Source organism: Python bivittatus, unplaced genomic scaffold (assembly GCF_059951505.1).
Source record: "Python bivittatus isolate LINGU-HERP-01145 unplaced genomic scaffold, Pbiv_v1 ctg000480_np1212, whole genome shotgun sequence".
NCBI classification, from domain to species: Eukaryota; Metazoa; Chordata; class Lepidosauria; order Squamata; family Pythonidae; genus Python; species Python bivittatus.
Genome location: NW_028277075.1, coordinates 66,716,862 through 66,735,875, shown reverse-complemented (window position 1 = coordinate 66,735,875; position 19,014 = coordinate 66,716,862). Strand labels below are relative to the sequence as shown.

Genomic DNA, 19,014 nt, shown 5'->3' with positions numbered 1-19,014 from the left:
TTATGCAAAGCAAAAAAAATGAGTCTGCAAATAAACCAGGGAAGTGGTTAGCATATAAATTACAAAAGAAAAGGAAGGGAAGGGAAGGGAAGGGAAGGGAAGGGAAGGGAAGGGAAGGGAAGGGAAGGGAAGGGAAGGGAAGGGAAGGGAAGGGAAGAGAAGAGAAGAGAAGAGAAGAGAAGAGAAGAGAAGAGAAGAGAAGAGAAGATATTGAAATGACAAGAGGGAGATAGTGTATTAATGGACAATGTGGCCATAAAAAAAAATTCATCAATATTATTCCAACTTGTATAAAGGAAGTGACATCTCTCTAGAGAAAATAGATGAATATCTAAAGAAACAAAATGTACTGAAGATTACAGAGGAACTGAGATTATGAACAGATCTATAACAATAAGGGAAGTTTCTGAAGCTATAAAAAAGATTAAACTAGGAAAGGTGCCTGGATCAGATGGATTATCAGGTTCTTATTATACATGTTTGGAGGATTAACTTTTACAACCTTTACAAAACATGATGAACTCTATTCTACAGGGAGGAAAGATGCCAGAGAGTTGGAAAGAGGCCAATATAATATTAATACCTAAAGAGGAACAATATTTGACTTTAACAAGAAACTATAGGCTGATATCATAATTGAATAATGACGACGAGTTGCTCACAATGATTCTTGCTAATAGACTGAAAATAATTTTGCAAAAATTTATTCATGAAGGTCAATGTGGGTTTTTACCTAAGTCAGCTAAAGGACAATGTTAGGAATGTGTTGGACATTTTGGAATATTTGGAGCAACATAATGAAAAACAAGCTGCACTGATCTTCTTAGAAGGCCTTTGACAACTTGAACTGGGCTTTCTGATTCAAGGTTTTGGAAGATATGAATTTTGGAGAGAACTTTATAAAATGGGTAAGATTGATTTACACTTCACAGGAAGCACAAATAATTGTTAATGGAGATCTAACAAAACCCTGTGAGATACCAAATGGAACAAGACAGGGATGCCCACTGTCTCCCCTATTGTTTATTTTGGTTCTTGAAATACTGAATAGAGATTTAAGACAAGATGAGAGGATTGTGGGAGTTCAGATTAAAAAAGAAACTTATAAATTAAGGGCTTTTGCAGATGACTTGGTACTGATTTTGGAAGGTCCTTTAAAGAAAATTGAAATATTAATGGGCAAATTAAAATCATTTGGTGCATTAGCAGGTTTCAAGATTAATAAACAGAAGATAAAGATGTTAACAAAAAATATGAAAATAGGAGATCAAACAGAATTGATGAATAAAATGGGTTTTAAGATTGAGAAGTAAAATATGTGGGTATCACTATGATAAACATGAACTGTATGTTATTTCAAAATAACTATGTTAAGACATGGAAGGAAGTTAAAAAAAGATGTTATGATGGGAGAAACTACAACTGTCATTGTTGGGGAGAATTTCTGTGATAAATGAATGTCTTGCCTAAAATGATGTTTTTGTTTCAGACAATTCTGTACTTGTTTTGACAACTGATGCACTATTTAAACAATAGCACAAGGATATATCTAAATTTATCTTTTATAAAATGACGCACCATTGGTATGTCACCAGAGAAACTGTCTAGAATGTATAAAGGCACTTCAAATTTATGTTAGAAATGTGAACAAGAAAGAACTTTTTATCATGTTTGGTGAACGTGTAAAAAAGCTAGAAAATTCTGGATTCAAATACATACACTGATTAAGAGGATTTTAAAGATTAAGATACAATTGAGACCACAGGTTTTTCTTTTGGGATTGATGGACAAACAGTTGAAAAAAAAGTCATGGAACTTTGTTTTTGTACATGATAACTGCAGCAAGATTATTGTATGCACAAAGATAGAAAGATCTGGCAGTACACACAATGGAGGAATGGTTGGTGAAGATGATGGAATTGGTGAGATGGCTAAATTGACTGCTTTGATCAGAGAAAAGACAATATCTATTTTATTCCTGACTGGAAACCCTTTATGGACTTTTTGTGTAAAACAGAAAAAAATGAAGTTATGGTTTATGGTTTTGATGATTAGATACAATAGATTATAGAAAGAAGAGGGTTATGTTGTAACCATACAGTAAGAGGCAAATTTATAATTGCACCTATAACTGCTGTAAAGAAGATTGGAAGCTACTTCTTTGTATCTTTTTTCTTTCTTTTCTATTTTTCTTTTACTTTTTTTCCCTTTCTTGCATTTTTAGCTTCTCTTTGATTTCTTTCTTTCTTTTTCTTTTCTTTTTCTTACTTTATATTAGTATTAGTTTTTATCTTCTTAAAATTCTTTAATAAAATTATATAAAAAATAAATGAGTATGTGAGACCCACTCAAAGCTAGCTGTAAAGGTAGAAAAGTTTGTTCAAGATGATTCCAACTTATGTAGCATATGGAAAAGTACACAAATGAAGACTTTGAATAAGATAAAAATTTGAGTTCTCAAAATAATAGATTATTCTCAAATGAATGAGGCAGTGGCAGTCTAGCGGAAAAATAGTAGGAGGTGAGAAAAAAGTGCCAAGGTGCGACTGGGACTGATCAGGCCTTGGTAATACAGGTGTCCCATCTTGTTTCTTCTCCTAGCCTGACTAGCTAGGTTTGAGTGAAGTAAGAATGTATGGATGTGCAAATGAGTGCAGCTTTTAGTTCAGAAAGTAAACAGTAAAAGTTGCAAGTCTGCATTTGTGCCTATGTGCCTGAGTTTTTGGATGAAGAAGAAGTAGTACTTAAGATGTCATTAGAATCTCTTCACGACCTTCAGGATGGCCCATGAGACACACAGCTCAGTTTGGAATGTAAGAAAAATATTTTAAAGAATACTCTCAGTTTATAGGTTAGCTGGACCTATGATTACCAGTCACACACACATTTGATCTGAACTGAACTGCAGATAAAATTACAGAAATCCTGGTCTATTCCATTCTAGCCATTCTGGGAAAATCCTAGTGTACTGAACTGATAGAAGAGAATGTAGGTAGCTCAGGGTTGAACTGTGGAGTCTTTGGTGCTCTCTGAGCTTGGTTGTTTGATTGAGGCTTTTCATTACCCAACTAGGTAACATCATCAATGCTTGTGAGTGTGGGGTTTGTTCCCTATTTATATACAGTAGCTTGCCCTGCCAGTGTTCTGGGATCATGGTTTGTTCCACTTGTTCCTTGAGATTATTTATGGTGTGCTGGTATTTGTTTAGTCTGAGGTGAGCATCCATGATCATTAGCTGTATCATTTTCAGCTGCTTTGTTGAGAGAACCCTTAATGACTTAAAAGGTCAAATCACAAAAGAAAAACTGTGGTGATAAAAAGCAGTGGACCCATTCTCTCATACTTCTATGGACGCCCAAAAATACACAAGCCTGACATACCTCTTTGATCAATTGTATCGTTACCAGGGACCCCAACATACAACATAGTGAAAGAACTATGAAAATCAAAGACCTAAAAATAGATAAAGATAAAATTATGGTTTCAATTGATGTCACAGCACTCTTTACATCCATAGACCCAGAACTAGTGAAAGAATCCATGGCAGCAGTACTACACAACACACCTGACCAAATATACTATGATCAAAATACCCAGAATCATAGACCTTATCAACCTCTGCCACACTACCTATTTTCAGTTTGATGGACAAATATACCAACAAATCAGAGGAACATCCATGGGATCACCACTCTCAGGACCTAGCAGAGATTGTAATGCAGTGTCTAGAAATGATAGCACTTCCATGCATATAACAACAGAAAGTATGGATCCTGTATGTTGACAATACCTTCATCATAATAAAAAAGGATTAACTAAGAGAAGACACATGAAATAATCAACAACATCTTTGAAGGAATAAAATTCACAAGGGAAGAAGAAAATAACACACTGCCCTTCCTGGATACCCACATCAGGAGAAGAAATAACAAATTAGAAACACAAATCTATCAAAAAACAACCCCTACTAACCAAGTGCTCCATTACCAAAGTAACAACCCAACCTCCCACAAGAGGAGCTGCGTAAGAACATTATTCAGATGAGCATAAACACACTGCAGCAACCCAGAACAGCAGAAAAAGGAAACACACCTATACAACATCTTTCAACAAAATGGATACCCATGCAACTTTATCAAAAAGTGCCTGACCACTCAACCCACTACAACACAACCAACACAAGCTATGAAAAGGATGATACTGAGAAACATCTCAGAAACAACCAACAGACTATTACAACCACGTGGCATCACTGTAGCACACAAACCAACTAAAGCCCTCCAAAACATAAGTAAACCAAAGGACCCAGTAGCTCAAGAAGTAAAAACAGGAGAAATCTACACCATACATAGTGTAAGGACTGTAACAGTCACTATGTAGATAGACAGGCAGAAGGCTAGCAGAAGCATGAACACCAATTAGCAGTCAGAAGAACAATGAAAACTCCTTAATCTCACAACACATGGACAGACTCAACCATAGTTTCAACTGGGAAATTTTCAGCATCTTAGACCAAGCTAAATCCAAAAATGCAAGGGAATTCCTGGAAACTTGGTATTCAGACAAGTCAGCCACCAACAGGCACATAGAGACAAACAACATTTGCATGCCATTCAAAAGAGACAATAAAGAGGAAACAAGAAGACCAGAATACCTCCTCACCAGCAATCAACACCCAGATAAGCAGGGATTAACAACAGGATTAACACCAGAGAAGCAACCAAGCAGTAAACAATACCCTAATCAAGGAACTACCAACTTAGACAATCAAGCAGTAAACAACAGCCTAATCTAGGAACTATCAAGAAAAAAAAAACACTCAAACATTGACAGGGCAAGCTACTGTATTTAAATGAAGCGCAAACCTCACTCCTTTCTAGCACTGAAGATGTTACCTAGTTGGGTAATGAAACGTCTGCAAGAAAACAACCAAGCTCAGAAAACCCCAAAGACGCTACAGTCCAACCCTGAGCTACATATATTCTTCTCTATTGATGAAAACTCCTTAATCTCCTAACACATGGACAGACTCAACCACAGTTTCAGCTGGGAAACTGTGAGCATCCTAGACCAAGCTAAATCCAAAAACACTAGGAAATTCTTGGAAGCTTGGCACTCAGACCCATCAGCCCTCAATAGACACATAGAGATAAGCCACATTTACACACCATTCAAAAGAGACAATAAGAAAGCTAAGAAGAAAACAAAAAGACCAGAACACATCCTCTCCAGCATCTTACATCCAGATAAGCAGGAATTAACACCAGACAAACAATCAAGCAGAAAACAATACCCTACTCAAGGACCTACTAAGGAGAAAACCATACCCCTACCAACACTGGTAGGGTGAGCTACTGTATATGAACAGGGAGAAAACCCCACACTCACAAGCAATGATAATGTTACCTAATCATGAAACATCTGCAGTCAAGCTCAGAGAGCACCAAGGACTCCATAGTACTGAACTCAGTTAATTAAAAGTCAGTTCTGTTCCTTGGGTAAAAGCAATTAAGTTTGCCTGCTGAGCATAGCAATAAAGTGACAGGAATAGGATTGAGTTGCACCAACTAACCTCGTAGAAGAGCGAAGGAAACAATGATTTCTACCTTCAGTTATAAAAACTGGGTAATTGAGGCAAAGGGAACATGCTTCTAAAAAAGCGGGTGGTGGAAAAAGAACCTACTGCAGAGAAATTTGTTTCAACATTATAAATCTTCATTCTTGCCTGATGTCCATTTCATTGATTTCAAACTAATTCATTTGTAGCAAATACGTAACTGTAGCCTGGACACATATGCAGAGTTTATGCTTATATAGGGAATAAAAAGCTGATTACAGATACATGTACACATATGTACATAAATGTACACACACAAATGTTTACACATTATGTACATACAAGCATTGTACATAAACAAATGGAAAGGTGCTGCATCATCTATCTATTCCTAATTGCCTTATAACAAAATACATTTGCATTTTGCCTCTAAAAACCATAATGTTTGAAAACTTGCTTCCTGGCAACCAGTGCAAACCAGGTTTCTATGAAAAGTTAAAGGGGATAAGGATTCCTTTGCTTGTTTATAATAGCCTCCAAATTTTCAGAAAACATGTTATTGTTTAAAAGCCTTGATGGTGGACCCAGTTATTAGACCAAAGCACCTCAAAGCAATTATTCAACCAGATCAAGACAACCACCTAAAAGTTATTCAAGTTATTTCAATACTGGTTGGGAGAAACAGTTATTCACAAGTCAGCTGAATGGGTATTCACAGCAATCAAATCCACACAAAACTAGGGACACGGTTGTCCCACTTGAGGACCAATTCCCTTTACCAGGCTGGCTATAATAGATATTTACTTTGTATGAAATATCCTGGCTTCCTGCAAATGAATATGGCTTTCTTAAGGACATCACTAAAGGTGGGATGAGCAGAATAGTACTGAGCAGAATAGTCATCAGGCCTTGGCACCTTCCCAGGAGAAGTAAATTAAATTGACAAAGGAATGAGTATAATTTTACAGATACATGTACACATATGTACATAAATACAGATTGTTCACTAACGTATTTCTTTTAATTAACATGCAGAACTTGCCCAGAATTCTCTGCTATGAGAAATTTCAGAGTCTTTCCAAACAGAAGGGAAATATTTATTTATGTATTTATTATTAAATGTTTATGCTGTCTATCTCCCCCAGAGGGTGACTCTGGGCAGCTTACAATTAAAAATCAAAACAATAAAACAATAAAAATATAAATACCCCCCGATTAAGCCACAAATAACAAATCTATAAAAGCAACATACAAACCAGGAAGATGGGGGAAGCAGTATCAATCATCCCACGAGCCAGCTCCAGCAATGCAAGCCCCCATCAGGCCCCCAGGCCACCCAGCATAACCATGTTTTTACACCTTTTTGGAAGGCCAGGAGAGTGGGGGCAGCCTGCACCTCAGCTGGCAAACTCTTCCACAGGGCGGGGGCCACGGCAGAAAAGGGCCTCTTCCTAGACCCCACCAGCCGAAACAGGGCTGTCGGGCGACACTCTGCAGATGCAATAAGAGTGCAGAAATAATGGCGTTTCGCCACCCTTACCACCACGAGGTAGGCCTTAACAGCAGCTCTAACCCGTGTTCGGTCAGACTTGTCCTTAGTTTTCCGCCAGCGGCGCTCTAGATGTCTCTTGGCCCTTTTCAGCATCCTTAACTCCTCCGTAAACCACAGGGAGTGCCAGGGGCGATGGGTCAAGAGAGGATGTACAGGAGTGATCCTGTCCAAGGCCCCAGACTCCTCCTTATACCAGGCTGTGGCCAGAACCTCCACTGGACCGTGCAGCAAGGCCTCAGGAACAACCCCCAGCTCCCTTATATATAGTTTTCAAATTGAAATTGGAACTGGTATTGTGTTCATAAATCATCTTTGTACATGACACATTTTAATGTGCATTCTTTATACAAAATTATCTGCAAGGTTTCCTGAAAATTATCCTTATGGGATCAGAAACAGCTCCCCAAACATAAATAAGTGCGGTTGGGTTGAGCCCTCTCCAAGAGGCCACACATATGAGCATGCACTTAGAAAGAGAAGTAAATTCACTGCTTTGTTAGTTCAAGGGCTTAATTCTTTGTATAAATAATGCATAAATTCCTTTCCTTCATTAAATGGAACACAGAAGCTGCAAGCAATGCTTTGTAAAATGTGAACAGCAGAATTGTGTCTGCTGTTCGAATTCACATAGTATTCATTAGTTATGTAAGTCACCCAATCACAGAGTAAAACTTGATGATCAAAAGGAAAAGGTAAATTAGGTAGCAAGATGCTAATACAGTGCATTGCTTATTGTATTTGATTACAGATACTGGGGTAAGAAACAGTTCAGAGTTATACTATGAAGTTTGGGAGTTTAAGTAGAACATGGTTAAAAGTAGAGCAGCTAGACTGGTAATAGGTGATTAGTTGATTAAACTTTACAGGCAAATCCAGAAACATTCTCCTAACCTGTGTTTGTTGCAAGAACAACATGAGCTTGTTGCAAGGTTTCAGACATAGCCATTTCTTCTCGCTCCTTCAGCTCCTTTCTCAGTATTTTAATTTCATTAAAAAAATGTTTTCTCTCTCCTTTGTCTTGGGACTTCTTGGTTTTCATCTGCATAAAAGAGACAGAGGTCTCATCACAGCACATATTTAGTAGCCAAGGTAATGGTTACAGCAGCAGAATCTCTCTCATAAAAATGCTATTAGAACATCACAAATGCTTCTTGGATCAGTCCAATCTGATCCCATCAACTGGCTATCCTGGCTGGGAACAATGGGAGTTGTAGTTCAATATGAACCTATGGCAACTGAAGGAATTGACAGCAGTATTCATCAAGTACTTGATATTTTTAAATGTATACTTGCTTTTCTGTTTATATAAACATTCAAAGCAGTTTGCAGGAATGGAAAAAATATAATATAAAACAATAAAATCCATACTGCATAGTTAAAATCAACATGAAAATCAGTATCATTAAAATCAATTAACAGTCAAAAGTCAAAACTGAAACAGAGATCTTTTTGCCATTTTCCTAAACAATGGGAGAACAGGAGTCAAATGCATCTCATTGGAGCAGTGTTTCTCAATCTTAGCAACTTTAAAATGTGTGGACTTCCGGAATTTCCCAGCCAGCATGCTGGTGAGTTGAAGTCCACACATCTTAAAGTTGCAGTGATGAAAAACGCTGCAGTGGAATCAACATTCTATAGCCTGGAGCGCACAGAAGGTCCTCTCCTGAAAACCAAACTGCCATGCCTCTGGCAGTGGGGGCCTCTTCAAAAGAGCCTCTTCTGCCACATAGCTAAGTGGGCAAGTTCATGGTGGTATTGGCAGTCTCTCAAATAGTCAAGCCTGGAGTCATATAGGGCTTCAAAGTTCCACACCAGCACCTTAAATTATGTCCAGTGGGCAACTGGCAGCCAGTATAGATCTCTTCCTACACAGGGATCCCTATACCTTGCACCAGTTTCTTTTCTGATCATTTCAAGGATGGGGCCAAGCAAAAAGGGCTGGAGGAAAAAATACAGTTTTCAGAGGCAGGATGAAAAATGGAAAGGCTAATTTTTAGAACAGAAACGACTTAGTATTTAAAGAGAAGGCTGCCAAAGGGCTTGCCACTTTTTTTCTGTTTAAAGCGATGTTCTAGTTTCTTACAAAATAGCACAAATGAAACATGCGACACTATGATGTATCATCATCACCAGGAGGACTATGGGAGGACTGGAGGCCACTGTCCCATCTGATCCTTGTTTCCCAGTGGGAGAAACAGTGAAGAACTTATGGTCTCTGTGTATAAATTATAAGTCCCTTATACTCCTCTGAATAATTAATTTTGGCCCAATCAAGAAAGTTACTGAAAATGACTTCGAGGATACTGGGAATGGTGAGTGCAATGCAAAGGCATCTGGCTTTCCATTTAGTAAAAGCCAATCAATCCTTGACCCACACCCTTCTTTCATCACCCTTTCAAGTTCTCCAGGGATATTGTACAACTAGTAATCTATTGCAAGCTTGCTGCAGAAATGTACAATGTACAGTTTGGAGCTGAGCTATTCTTGGGGAAGAGATTACTGTCAAAATTGCCCGAACCTTATATTTTATTAAAATCAATCTTCTAGCCCTGAGAAGGACTAAGCAAACAATAAAAATAACATTAAAATTTACAGAGAATCTTAAGTTGAATTGTATTAAACAGTGCTACTGAAAACACAGAACTCTCATAGTACTGAATGCAGCAGAATTTAAAAGATATCAAATAAGCAAGCCTCTTAACATTTTCTGCTTTCAACCCTCACATAAATGCCACTCCCCTCTGCCTGCTTTATCTTGAATATTCACAAAAAGGAGTAATCTTTAAGTTGACCTCAGTAGGTCAACAGATTGTGTTGAATGGGCAAACCCCCAAAATTCACACTGACCCTTCCTTCCTCCCCATTCAATCAGATGGCCAATGCACATATCCCAGATGCCTGAACAAACAGGCAGGAGAATCCATCATGACTTCAGATGCAAGTATGTACACCACAGTCCTCCCTTTTGGTTAGAGAGTACAAAAGCTCTGGCATTTTTGGAAACCTGGCTTCCAGAGGTTGTGTGTGTGTGTGTCTATGTGTGTGTGTGTGGAATTTGTCCCAGTAATTCCAGAAGGAGGTTCCCAGTCCTTTCTCTTCTGTTTAAAAAGCTTTGACTTGAAACAAAGGGAAAGGGGATACCCGGAAGAGTGAATCAAAGGGGACGAAGGAGAAAGAAACCTGGGGGAGGGGGAGAAGGGAAAGAGAGAGAGATTACTGGAAAGAAGTAACCAAGATGGAGACTGTAAACAGCCCCATGTTGAGTTAGTCTTCAGGAGAAGAAGAAAGCTGAGCAATGCTTGAGTGAGTGGGAACTGTGGTAGGAGAGAAGCTGGGTGTCTCTGGGACTGGAGGTGAGATAGAGACATGACTGGAACCCAAAGATCCTTAGAGAGCAAAGAAAGGTGCTGCTTGGGCAGGGAGGAATCAGAGACTTTAGATGGACAATGTCCTTGGTATGAGCAGAGCTAAGCGCTTCTGAGCTAAAGGCAAGATAAGGCTCCAAAACCTCAGCCAGAAATTTCTAGTGATCAGCAGGAGCTAAGAGGAAGTGCTCCTAAAATTTTGACTGAAGATCGCAATCTTTGGGAATCCGGAATTAATTTGGACCAGCTAGCTGAGGAAGTGATCCCTCCTCTCTTGGGGTGAAATAGAAGTTGTAGGCCAGGACTTGCGTTCAGACTTTTTTAAAGGCATGCTACTCTGCTGCATATTGTCTTTGTGCAAATGCCAGTCTTAATAGGCTTGGTTCCAACAAAGCTATCTGAGCTTCAGTTCCTGCCCATCTGGGTCTGTGTCCAGTTTCCCCATAGCCTTCTATGGGAGCCTGATGTTTGAAGAATATTTGTGATTTTATCAATGCTAAATGCCTTGTATTCCTCACCTTCCACCCTGCCCCAGCTTGATGGTTTTGTTTTTATCATTTCAAAGGGACTGTTTTTCTACTCGTATGTCTCAAAGCTACTAAGGTTAGGAGATGGTTCCAGTACTGCTGTGTTGGATGTTTTGGACTGCAGCTGGCTTCTCACCAAACACCCTGCTCTACTTCTGCTCTCGCTTTCTGTGTTATGACGAGATGCATATGAAAGACAATTCAGCAAAGTTGTTTATGAATAAAACATTATATAAAATGACAAAAGTAAAAATGCAACTGGTGACGCTACATGAATACAGGGCTTAAGCCCTGCCGAAGAGAAATAATTTGCCCAGAGTTTGAAGAGGCGCGAAGCAAACAGCAAAGCCTAACTGGATGCTCTGGCCTGCCAGCCCTCACAGGCATCCCTCAGTGTGACAGCGGGCGGCCTCCTAACACAGAGATTATAATAGAGTTCTCAAGCTATCTTCTGCCTGGTGGCCAGAAAAGACAATAATTTGAATTAAAACATATCTCAAATAGTGCCACATTGAACAATAAATGTAAAATAGAAAATTAAATAAAGAGGGCGTGATATAGCTCCACGACTCTGTTTACCAGTTTTACAAGGCAAATGGGGTGGAAAAAGGGGAAAATGTGGAATGCTTTTTATTTTCTGGATTTTTTTTCTATCAGTTTTAAATTGCAATGTTATGAATACAACTTAAAATTGCAATCTCTGTTTGGAGAGTCTCAAAGAAATAGAGAAATGGGGAGGTCAATTCATATCAATGGGCCTTTTGGGAAGCAGGCCTCTTATTTATTCTGTCAGCTAAATGATTCAGCCTTGGCCTGGAAATAATCGTAGAAGCAAACTTTAAAGGCAGTGCTGCCACAGATCACATGAGGTTCTAGTAAGGAAGAACTTATGCTGTTCAATCCCTCCTTGGTTCTTAGGAGCTCCACAGAGTTCAGAGAATACCTATAATGTCAATTCCTTTCTGCTCCTTCCCAACCCTCCAAGCTGCTCCCTGCACAATCTTTAATATTTATTAAGCAGTATCTGTTCATTCTTTCCTTTTTTCAAAAAAAAGGATTAACTAGCAAGTTAAACTTATCAGACAGTAGAGTGCTCTCCCCCAGCAGCCCATCTCCTCCAGTTTCTGAAGAATGTTTTAATGAAGTCTACAGGGCATCCTCAGAAATGGGAAGAGGCTGGAGAGTGGCTTTCCTACCAGCCAACTTTTAAAAAATTAAGTTAAATAAACATTTCAAGGGCTAGGTAGTCTCATGCATGTGCTGGGAGCTGTTTGAGAGCACTGTGCTGTCTACCTTGACAGTATTTTAATTCTGGACTTATTGCCCAAGTATGGCTCCTTCTGGAGACAAACTGACCATCACCTATGGAAAAATGGATTTGCTATTAACAGTGGTGGAAAACTTAGGAAAACAGTGGAAACGTGACTGGATCCCGAAGAATCCTGAACATTCTACAGAACTTCCCACTATGTAAGAGTCAGTTACAAAGGTACAGATATTTTTAGTTTCATCCATTCAGCCCAACACTGCTTATATACTTGGGGAGTTTTTCCTCCATTTCAAGACAAGACGCTTACTAGTATTTTACATAATCAATCCTGCATAGCACAGTACTTATCATGATGTTACACATGTTACACAGAACACTGTAAATCCAACAATTTATTCTACAGATTGTTAAAAAAAACTGGCTGTAAAAATGGAATACAAGACTTACAAATGCTTGATCAATATCCTTCCTGATATCTGCTACAATCTGGGCATTATCCCCACGCAACAGGACAGCATCAAGTGAATGGTGCTGTACGGACTCCAGGAGACGAGCCGGGCGACCAAGACGCAGGATCCGCATCTTATGGTCAGAGAGCCTCTCCACCAAGTTATCGACTGCAATGTTAGAGGGAGCACAACAGAGAACCTAGGAGGAAAAATATGTGTTTAAAAAGGTATTAATTCACTTAACTGAAAAAGCTACAGTCTTAACAGAGATTCAGATTTATAGTTTACAGAAACACCATAAGCATCAGTGCCAGAAGGAGCAGAAAGAAGGTTATTTTATAACTGCCAGGAAAAGAGATTATTCTCAAGTCAGAGTTGGATCAGGGTTTGACCTGGAATTTCTAGGACTCTTATTCTATCTCAGACTTCTATCTGAGCTAAAAAGAACAATGCAATTTCAAAGGATTAAGCCAGGATCAAGGACAAAAGTTACCTAGAAATACTAGCCACAGCCAAATTTAAGCTCTAACCTGCCAAGGATCTTTCAGCTTTGTCTCTTCCCTTTATGTGCCTCGTAATAGCCTTTAATTCCAAGGCTTTGTTCCTACATCTCACTGAACCTCAAAAGATCCAGGAACTCCTCTGTGCAGAAACAGTTGTGCTTCAGCCAAGAATATAAATATGAGATTAGCAGGGAAAACAAGGATTTTTGATTTTCTAGAAATATATGTAACCTGGATGATTTTAATAACACTTACAAACATTTTTCCTAGCTTCTAAGTGGAAATAAGAATATCATCCAGCACAAAGAACAAAGACTATAAGATAAACATGGTTATATCCTTACACTGTGCCAATACTCAGGTTCAGAAAAATGGTTGTCATTCATCCAGCTATTAATTCTATGATATTTAGACCCACTGAAAAAAAATAAGGCTGGAATAAGATTATGTAAGTGGTGAGACCAGTGACTCTTAAAAACTTGTATTTGTGAAATAAAATTATGTATCTTTCTGCTGAGTTTGACTACCTACTTCTGTAAAGAGGGAGACTCAGGCCTCGTATGACCCCATATCTAATCTTTGATATTGCCAGATGAAGGCTATTCTGTGGAATCTTCCAAGGTTTCTATTATATCCCCATTCCCATTCTCATGACATAATTTCTTCTGAATGTATTGAGGACAAATGCATAGATTTTAAAGTACCACTGCCACCAAACCAAAATTATTTGCTTCTGTGTTAAGGTTTGATTTTATATTGATGTTATCCTATCTTCTACTGTTTCTTTTTGTAGAAGTATAGTATCTTGGATATGGGAGAGAGGATTACTTTATTCAGATTCTTATTTACCCCGAGGTCTATTGATTATAAACAATTAAAACTTTATTTAACAATAACATTTTGTGAACAGAGAGCATTGGGAATTGTAGTTCCCAAACAAAACTCTTCCTCTGAGCTTAATAATATCACCATAGTTTATTTTGTCATAAGGGCTACCAATGTCTCTTTTTTGTTTGTTTTATATTTACAGTTTATCTCCTTTTCTTTTCTCTCTTTGTAAAATTATCCCTTCCCTCTCTCCTGATTCCCCACCCCCAAACCTTTTGGCCACTTTGCTCATTAAAAAGAGGCCAGTTAACCTTTTACTTAAATTATATTAGAGTATCAAACTACTGTTTGACTACATACACCCCTTTTAAAATGAAGGGTAGAGCTACCAAGCATCCTCATATTTTTAGACACAATAATAAGTACATCATTCTTGCACATAACGCTCTTTCAAACAGTCACATACAATTCCACACAATCATATGTGCAAGCCTTTCATCAGCTCCATTACTGTTTTTTTCAAGCATTACTGCAATTAATAATGGAGAGTACGATTAGGTGCCTATACACAAATATGAGGCATTTTGCCAGCTCTTTGCGATTCCAAAGCCCCATCCATCACTTTCCCTCTCTCTCACACACATACATATACTAGTCTACTCTGCTAGTTTTACAATTGTGCCATTTCTAATACTCTAAGTGAGAGAAGTGTGATAGCCATCTGCATGTATTGTGACCCTTCCCAATTCACCTGCCATATTGGACTTAAAACACTGAGGAAGTGCTGCTTGCAAGCATGAAGGAGGCTGCAGGCCTGTTTAGAAGCCTTGTAGGCAATGCCCCTCCCGCAGCCAGCCACTTCCCAACTCCTGCTTTAACCAAAGGTGAAAGGTGAGACAGGCATCATTTTGAATGGCAAAGTTCACCTTCCGTTCCTGCCTCAGAATCATTTGAGAGCCTCAGAGACCTGCTGTCACATCATCCCAGGCTAAATCAGTCATCATCCTGACCTGGCAGTGGGCAGTTCCTCAGAAATTGTATTCATTCACTCACTTTCAAGCCTTGCTCCACAGCTTGGAGTATTATCTCCACCACAGTTGTTGTCTTGCCAGTTCCAGGTGGTCCATGGATGATAGCCAGTTCCTTCTGTGCCAGTGAAAAGCAAACAGCCTCCTTCTGAGAGGCATCCAGTGATTCATTGTAGAACTTCAAAAGCTCTGTAAGCAGCAGGAGCATTTGTTCAGATCTCAGTCCCACCAAGAACGTTTGCGGAAGAAAGCAAGTACAACAATACAAATAAGAAGAGGCTCTTTTTGGACACTGACCAGATTCTCAGTGAAGGAAGCATCCTGACAATTACTAAGAGGAATCAGGATCTCCTGTATAAGCCCCCACTGAGACAAGGTTTCTCTCAAGAAAGGTTCTGTTTAATTGCAAATATTTTCAGTCTTTGGAAAAATTCAGTATCATTATCTAAAAGTGCATTTCAAACAGATGATTAATGTGCTATAACAGCCCATTGTCTTTAACTGTTCCACCATACAGTATTCTCACATTCTTACTAGGAAATTCCTTGAAAAAACACACTTTTCTTTGCTAAAAGTGCAAACATTTTAAACATATATCTAGTCAAAACCCTCATTATAGCCTTGTACACTAATCTGTGACTCAGATCTTCATAGAACAACTGCTAGCAATTCATTAAGCAGAGAAAAGGGAAGAGCAAGAAGCACTACCTTGAAATGGCCAGCAGAGCAATGCTGGCTGTAGAAAGGATGCAGGGAAAGTACCTGTTAGTCAGTAGGAAGGCGCTCCACTATGTATGTGTGCACATATGCACTAGACTCTGTGTGTGTGGGGGGGGGGGGAAGGTGCTAGTTAACAGGTCCCAGCTAGAGCTGACAGGTATGCATGTCAACAGCTGTCTTGTTTTCCTCAAACCACATGTTTTGAGTGCCCTGTGCACAACTTTAAAAGAACTGCATAAATATCTATGCCCTTATTTCTTAATTCAGGACTATCCCTTTTGTTCTCCAAAAAAACATTTTTCAGTGAAAAATATATCTAGGAATGGGTGCGGAGGTTTCTTGATGAAGCTGTGGGGGAGGGAGGGGAGCTGTCAATTAACATCTTGTCTAACATTTCACTTTTCCTTCTAATATGCAGCACCAGCTGGAATGGGGAGAGAGAGGGAACTTTCAGAGCAACCTCACTTTTCTAAAACTGGTATATGCCATTTCATCTTTGGGTGTATTTCAGGAGTTGATATTATGCCAACATTGATATTATTGTTGCCATTATCATTATTCTTATGCCATTATCATTATCCTCCTCCTCCTCCTCCTCCTCCTCCTCCTCCTCCTCCTCCTCCTCCTCATCCCACCAACTTTTCAACGGCAAAGATAAGGAGGCTTTTAGCTTGTTTGATGCCAATGTTGCAGGAAGAAGCAGAACATTTGGTCTCCAAAGTCCAGAGGAAATCAACTAAAATATAAACAGCAGTTTTATATATAGGGGAGCAGTTGGTAAGTAGGAGTTGTTGTCATCCTTAGTTTGGCAAATGCTATTGGAACAGGCATTTTTAATTTCAGGCTGGCAAAAGACACTAACTGGACAACTTAATTCCTCTCTAGCTACAGGAGCTGGCACATCAAAAGGGGCAGCAGGGATCAGGATGCCGAAAGGTTTTGCATTCTGAACAGCAAGAAAATAATTCTCTCTCTCCAAATTTACTTCTGCTAAGAGGCCCGAGTGGAATTTGAGTCTGTTCTATGGCTCTTCTGCAGAGGTGAAGAAGCAGAGAGATGCTAACATTACAGTTTTACTGTAAGACCGTTTCTCAGGCAGACCTTATTAAAAGATCTCCCTGAACTAGTAAAACAATGCAAGTAGCAGGTTTGTTTAAAACACAAAAAGCAAATTACAGATGTTTGTAAAATCATAGTAACAACATGTTTCATAATAAAAGGTAAAGTATATGTTAGAAAGTTAACATCACCCTGCATTTTTAACTACAGAATATTTTAACTATAGACTATCCAAGCAACATTCTGTTTTTAACCTTTTTTTGCTGTGTTTTATGTTTTATTTTAAAAAATGCTACATACAAAATAAAATCTTCTTTTATAATCTAAAAATTTAAGAATTTTTAAGCAAATCCCCTTTCTGCATATAACATCAACCTTTAAAAACCATTGTGAACACTGAACACCTTAAAATTTCCATAATTTTAATTTTAATAGCTGTAGGTTTAAAAAAACTCGCACTTTAAGTGCATACTTATGTTCCATTTCCTGTTGATCTACAATACAATGTTATAGCCCTTAGCAAAATAGTACAAATGAAAGATTCTAGCTCTTATGACAGCATGATAAACAAGCTCTGGTGCCATGGCTAAGTTACACCTTCAAAAGCCAAAAGTCCTGTACTTCATAAATGCTCAAGAAGCTTTTGGCTCCACTTGGCGTTTTAGACTGCATTCTAAGTTATTTACAAGATCAGATTCATCTACCAGCCCACAAATGCAGAATGAGAGAAGGCATGGGAGGCAAGCAGAGAAGGTGTATATTTGCCAAATTGCATGAGTTCATAAATAATCACTAGAGAAAATTATAATGCATTTGGGATTTTTCTACAGAAGAGATTCAAGAACAGGACAGTGCGTCTATGACATGAGAGATATTAGACAATTTTAATATAAAGACAGAAGCTTTTTTATCATATTAAGTTAACTCAGAGATCAACTCATGGAACAAATTCCACATTCATTCATAGCAATGATTTTGTCCTGGTATTTAGAAGACCCTTTTCTTATTGTTCAGAATTCGTTAAAGATATGAACAATTTGTAAACTGCCACTTTTATGTTCTCTCAAGAAAAGGCTGCAAATGTTAGGGAGAACAGACGGTATTTACTCTGGTATCAACCCCAAAGACATATCATGATTTATGGTAAGTTGGTCTGGGCTTTTTGTGCAGACCTTCTTTTGGACTTTACTACTTGAATGCTACTAGTACTTAAGGAAGTAGTACTGCTTTCAGCTATGGGGCTGATATTCTGTTACCTCTGAATGACACCAAATGCACCTGCACACAGCTATCAAAAAACATAATGCTGAAGAAAGTAATGTACTGTATGTGCACATTCATTTGTACATAAGCTTCAGAAAACCCTCTTCAGGCAGCACTTTCAGAAAATTAGGTGTTTCTTTTATGATCCAGCCCTATTAAGAATGTAAGAACAGCTATACAGGACCAAAGGGCTACTTAGTCCAGCATCTGCTCCTATTATGATGACCTAAATATCTATGGCAAGGCTAAAGCAGGATAGTACAACAGTATACTCTTGCTTCTGTTCCCCAGCTAACTTAATCAAGGCACCACATTTTTAACCTTTTCTTCCATGCATCAGGATAGAATGATGCCCAAAATCCAACTGGAACTATTTTAAACTCAGAAGAAAAACCACTGAACTGCTAAAAGTAGTCCAGCACCAGTAAGTATTTGATTGTTTATGCTAGCCTTTACCATAGATAAAAACTCATATAAAATTGAGCTGATGTTCTAATTGGTTGGAATTCAATGTGATCAAATGACTACTCTGAATAAGGAATAGCCAGAGGCAGTGATTCATAAAACCAACAAACACCATAAAGCTAGAGAGCAAGATCTGAGAAAAGTATTTTTTCAGAGCTTGTTAGCTAGTTTATATGGTAGAGTGCTTTAGGGCAAACAAATATTATAATCATATACTATATCATAAATCATATACAGTGGTACCTCTACTTACGAACGCCCCTACTTACGAATTTTTCGAGATACGACCAGCTCTGGCCCCAAAAATTTACCTCTACTTACGAACTCGCCTCTACTTACGAACCAGATCCGCGGCCATTTTCCCTGCTGCCATGCGGTCGTGGCTTCCTGTGGGCGAGATCGCGGTAGCAAGGAGATGTTCGGTGAGG

The 19,014-nt window shown here is 38.6% G+C and overlaps 1 protein-coding gene across 2 annotated transcripts in view; it reads right to left on the bottom strand.

Moving 5' to 3' along the window:
• IGHMBP2 (immunoglobulin mu DNA binding protein 2) overlaps window positions 1-19,014 on the bottom strand; it is a 90,480-nt gene that overhangs the window by 45,867 nt on the left and 25,599 nt on the right. Inside the window, exons 5-8 of one of the 2 annotated variants that reach the window (XM_088146132.1) lie at window positions 15,105-15,268; window positions 12,719-12,919; window positions 8,001-8,148; window positions 6,917-7,048 (exon numbers count right to left, since the gene is read on the bottom strand). In XM_088146132.1, the coding sequence (XP_088002258.1) occupies window positions 6,917-7,048; window positions 8,001-8,148; window positions 12,719-12,919; window positions 15,105-15,268 (645 nt within the window). The remainder of the gene's footprint in view (window positions 1-6,916; window positions 7,049-8,000; window positions 8,149-12,718; window positions 12,920-15,104; window positions 15,269-19,014) is intronic. The other variant, XM_088146133.1, reaches the window with a different exon arrangement.